General features: G+C 34.8%; 1 protein-coding gene across 2 annotated transcripts; it reads left to right on the forward strand.

Moving 5' to 3' along the window:
- The first annotated feature begins 945 nt into the window (after positions 1-945).
- LOC111405201 lies at positions 946-2,463 on the forward strand. 2 transcript variants are annotated; one of them, XM_023033980.1, is made up of 3 exons: positions 946-1,715; positions 1,967-2,051; positions 2,360-2,463. In XM_023033980.1, the coding sequence occupies exon 1, from the start codon at positions 1,013-1,015 to the stop codon at positions 1,634-1,636; it is 624 nt and encodes a 207-aa protein (XP_022889748.1). In that variant the 5' UTR covers positions 946-1,012; the 3' UTR covers positions 1,637-1,715; positions 1,967-2,051; positions 2,360-2,463. The 2 variants fall into 2 exon arrangements, with proteins under 2 accessions (XP_022889748.1, XP_022889747.1); XM_023033979.1 differs by having other exon boundaries at positions 946-2,051.
- The last annotated feature ends 2,335 nt before the right edge of the window (positions 2,464-4,798 follow it).

The raw sequence follows: 4,798 nt of genomic DNA on the forward strand, positions 1-4,798 counted from the left end.
TAATTTTTGGCCCAATTACCCATTTTATTGTTTCATTTCTTAGCCAAACAAATCAAATCCACTAAATAACCCTAAGCACCTACAATAAAGTGCATAACGTTGTCTCGACTCTCGCACTCACTCTCGCAGCCTATCTAATATTCCAAAACCTATACAATCGTCGGCCGATACTCTGACCTCCGATCGAAGCCGTGACTTTCCCCGACTGAAGCTTTGATCGTAGCGATCATTTGAACAAGATAGTTTACTAATCTCTGACATTCCAAAACTATTGAATGTATCATTAGTCGTATTTATATAACGTTGTTATAAATGTTAAAAAATTTAATTATAGTACAGAACCGAACGGAACCGAACCGATCCGAACCGAATCGAATGGAACCGAACCCGAACGGTTCCATAATTATATTTGGACCCGACGGTTCCATTTACTAGATACCCGAAAAGATTGGTTCGGTTCGGTTCTAAAGAGAACCGAATCGAACCGAACTGCGCCCACCCCTACGTACGACTGTGTTTAGGCTTTGTTTGAGCCCTTTTTTTAGAAAAATATATTTTGAAAGTGTTATTATGGAGAACGTGTGATTAAAAATAAAGAAAGTTTTTTGAATTTATTTATAATATTATTTTATTAAAAAAATATATAATTGAAATGAGATCAAAATCAAATCATTATTTAAAAATGTATTTTGATAAGAAAAATCTTCAAACAAAGGCTTAGTATCAGCTGCGCGTCAGAATCACGACATAAAAACAGCGCGTGACATGTCGCATATAAACAGCACATAGCTTTGTGGGGTCATTTCAAATTTTCAACCCTTTGGAAACCCTAACTCCAAACGGCCGTTATACTTAAAAATCCCTAAGCTTAAAGTTTTTTACGAGTCTGCCATCGCCTCCCTCTACTACATAACCCGCGCTTCAGCTTTTATTGGGTTTGCCAAAATAAAGACCCAAAAAAACAGAGTCCCTCTTTCTTCATTTTCCTTTTTTAATATTTTTTATATTCTCCATGGTACAATCATTGGAAGACTCGTCATCAAGAACCAGATCGCAGAGTACAACTCTGCACAGAAACTTCCAACGTTCCTTATCCCCGTCAGGTCGATTCTGCTCCTCGTCAATCTCTAATTCCTCTACACCTTACGTGTCGACCAGGGCCGAATCATTCATGACCCGGCCTTCTAGCCCGACTCGAGTCAATATCCGCAGATCCGTTTCCCCTTCACCCACCGTAAGGTTCTCCACCTCACACAGCCACTCAATAGCATCTTCACATAATCGGCATGGAAATCAGGGTGCCCATGCCCGGCTGTTTAATTCATGTCCAAAGAAGACGTGTATGTGTTCCCCGACGACGCACCCGGGGTCCTTCCGGTGCAGTCTACACAAGAACAACAATAGAAGCCGTGGGTACGCTAGTGATAGCCAGACTTCTTTTCGGTCGAGCCACCATTTAAATATGCGGAGATCGGCGATGACGAATTCTCTGGTTAGAATCGGAACTGTCGAAGGAGATTTAGTGAAGAGAGCTCTAGCGGCTTTGATTCGACCTTCGTCACATCATCTGCGCCGCCGTGACGATTTCCAGCCGCGACCGAGCCGACTCTCGATCATGTCCAAAGCTCAAGATTGAATTCTATGTTTCGGCGCGTGTTTTGTATAGTTCCCAGTATGGTTGAGCCGCGGTTTTGAAGAAGTTGCCATTTGAATGAGTGATTTTACTTTCATGATTTCTCTTTTATTAATTTTTTTAAAAAAAAATGTTAACAACAGTAATCAGAATATCTGAATTAGTCAGTAAACTAGAAATTAATTGAAAATAAGAACTAATAGAAGCAAACGCACCGTTATCATTTTTCGAGTTGATTTCTTTCTTCTTCTTCTTCTTCTTCTTCTTTTTTTTTTTTTTTTTTCTAAATTCTGGATTGTGTTGTGAATTGAATGTCGTTTTGCGATTTTGCAGTGAAATGTTAGAATTTCAAATTTGTAGATAATCAATCAATCCACATCAGGGATCTATGCATCAGCATCAGTTGCTACTCAAACAGGTGACTTGGGATAATCGTTTTCTTTTCCTTCCTTTTTTTCCAAACTTAGTATTATTGAATTTTCTGCTTTATTTTGTACGTGCTTTTTGACCTTTATATTTATCCCCTGTTTGGTCCCAATTTTGTGAAAATGGAAATTGATGAAATAATATATTTTTTTGAAAAATATGTGGTTGAAAGTGAAGGAAAATTTTTCGATTTACGTGTAATATTGTTTTAAAAAATATTGTGTGATTGAAAATAAAAAATAGAAAAAAAATATATAATGGAATTGAAATTAATTGGAGGCAAATGGTCTTTAATTGTAGGTACACCTGGGACACGATAAAATGACTGACCAGATTTATGGATTTGTACGTCGATTGGACAGAAATTGCTATAAATATTGGTAACAGATTGTGTTACTTTTAAAGTCAAATCTGCAACATAGGAATCCTCTTTTGGAATAAAAAAAATAAATTAAGTATTATTTGATGAGTTTTGAAGTTTAAAATGTATTTTTCTCTCTCTTCTTTTCAATCATACATTTTTTTATTAAAATATTATTATACGTAAATAAAAAACTTTTTCTTATTTCTCAACCACACATTTCACATCAATTTACTATTCTAAAATACATTTTTATATAAAAATGACTATCAAACACCTCCATAATAAATAGATAAAACCAAAATTGTTTAAAACTTCGTAATATATATAGAGTTTGGGATTCAGGGCCATCAACACATGCGTCTAACTTTGCACTTGGAATTAGTGGAATACAAACTACCATTAAGTTCAAATTTGGAAAATTAAGAATTATTGTAATAAACTCCAGTGAGCACGAGAAATTTCATATTGGTCATCTAGCTGAACTTTTCAATTGTAGGTACACCTGCGACATGATAAAATGACTAAAACAAGTGTCCAATAGTTCTTTCTTTCGACTTAATAATTTCGTTTGCCTTCAAATTCCATTACCATTGCGGAAGTTGAGGTATCAGGGCCTTCTGTTCAAGTTTGGTAATATGGATCAGATAAAACTCGACGTAAACGAGGAAGTTCCAATAATTGAAAAACTTTTAAAACGAACTTTTATTATTGGTAGGACAATCAAGTGTTTTTTCAAACATGACAATTCCATATTTCTTTACAAATTTATCATTTATGTCGAGTTGAACGTGTCAAATATTCAATCGGAATATGCATACAAGTAATGAAAGCAATGGTAGTCGTTGATCACATGCAACAGCCCATGTTTCATGGGAGGGGAACATTTATGGGAAATTTTCATATCTACATCATTACTAAATATATATTCAAGATTTACTTTGTCATTTTTATAATCCAAGTATTACTTTGTGACATGTTGATATTTTGGAAAATACTATATATCGAATTTAGACTCCATATATTCTTTGTAACTGAAATTAATTTTAATTACCCTAATATTAAGCTGGTCATTTATTGTTGTTTCTAAACCATCTCAAAATTCAAAAAACCTTCATTGAGCAATGCTTTTTGAAAAAAAAAATAATAATAATAAATAAACGTTCATCATTCTCTCTCTGTTTGTTTGTTTTTTTTTTCTTTTTTTATTGAAACTATCCGGTATGAATGTTCCCATGTTGTAGAAACACATAATTTTTGTTAATCGACCTAATAATTTTCCATTCACTATTCAACAAATTCATCCAGATATGCATAATTTGCAGAAACATATTTATGTGCCATCTGTTATGATTTATAAATATTATATCAAATATTAGGTAAGGGGCGTCATTTCCTTGACATGGTTTCATTGATTGGCGCTTGGCCCAGCTCCCACTTCAGTTTTTGCACATATTCATTCATTTTATCTGACAGCTTGTCTCAATTATTAGATTACTTCAAACTATTTTATTTCTAAATCCAACACTCAACTCTATTTATGTTTTAGTGGGCTCTCTTGTAAAAATTTGGTCTCAAATTTACTTCTTCGTTCTTAACCTTTCAACCTCGTAAAATCTTAGATTCCCAATTCGTCGATTTTTCCATCAAAATGTCGAAAGTAACAAGATAGTCCCTCCAACACTACACACCGAAAAATGTACTTCAAAATCAACATATTACGGATCACCATAGCAACATATATATACACACACAAGTTTAAAGTCACAAGTCTTAGTTTATGCAAAGGAAGCATATTTACATGTCTTTCATCCGATGAACTCTGAAGTCGATCTTCTTCTGTACCACCACCACCTTCTGGTTGAACTTCAGGGACTAGCATATGTACAATACAGAAGATGCAATGGCTTTATTTGTATTCATATGTACAGGTTCTTTCCAAACGTTAACCAAGTATCTTCCAATACGCTCTATTCAGGTCTAACGTTCACCAGGTTTGGGAGGTCGGTCGACTGTAGCTTCTTTATGTCACTCGCAGTCACCTTGCAGGACTCCAAAGTTAGTGACATCAAATTCTTGAGTGGTTTCAGATGCTGCAGACCAGAACTTGTTACCCGAGAATTTGAGACGTTTAAAGAGGCGAGTTGGGTTAATCCTGCATTTATACGTGAAAATTCGTTAGTGCATTAAAATTTTGATGACGCGAGAAGCTGGCTATATGGATTAACACACACAACGAGTCGGACAAAGCAATGCACAACTCTTCAACTATATAATCTATCATTTAAATCCTCGTGCACATGCAATTACTAGCACTTCAAAAATATTCTAGAAACATCAAACTGTCAAATTTTTCACTTAGATATAGTCAAGTAGGA

The sequence above is a fragment of the Olea europaea genome, chromosome 12 (genome assembly GCF_002742605.1).
Source record: "Olea europaea var. sylvestris chromosome 12, O_europaea_v1, whole genome shotgun sequence".
Taxonomy (NCBI): Eukaryota; Viridiplantae; Streptophyta; class Magnoliopsida; order Lamiales; family Oleaceae; genus Olea; species Olea europaea.

Excerpts from the sequence above, each read along its gene's own strand:
- LOC111405201 (XM_023033979.1), top strand. The coding sequence starts at position 1,013 with ATGGTACAATCATTGGAAGACTCGTCATCAAGAACCAGATCGCAGAGT.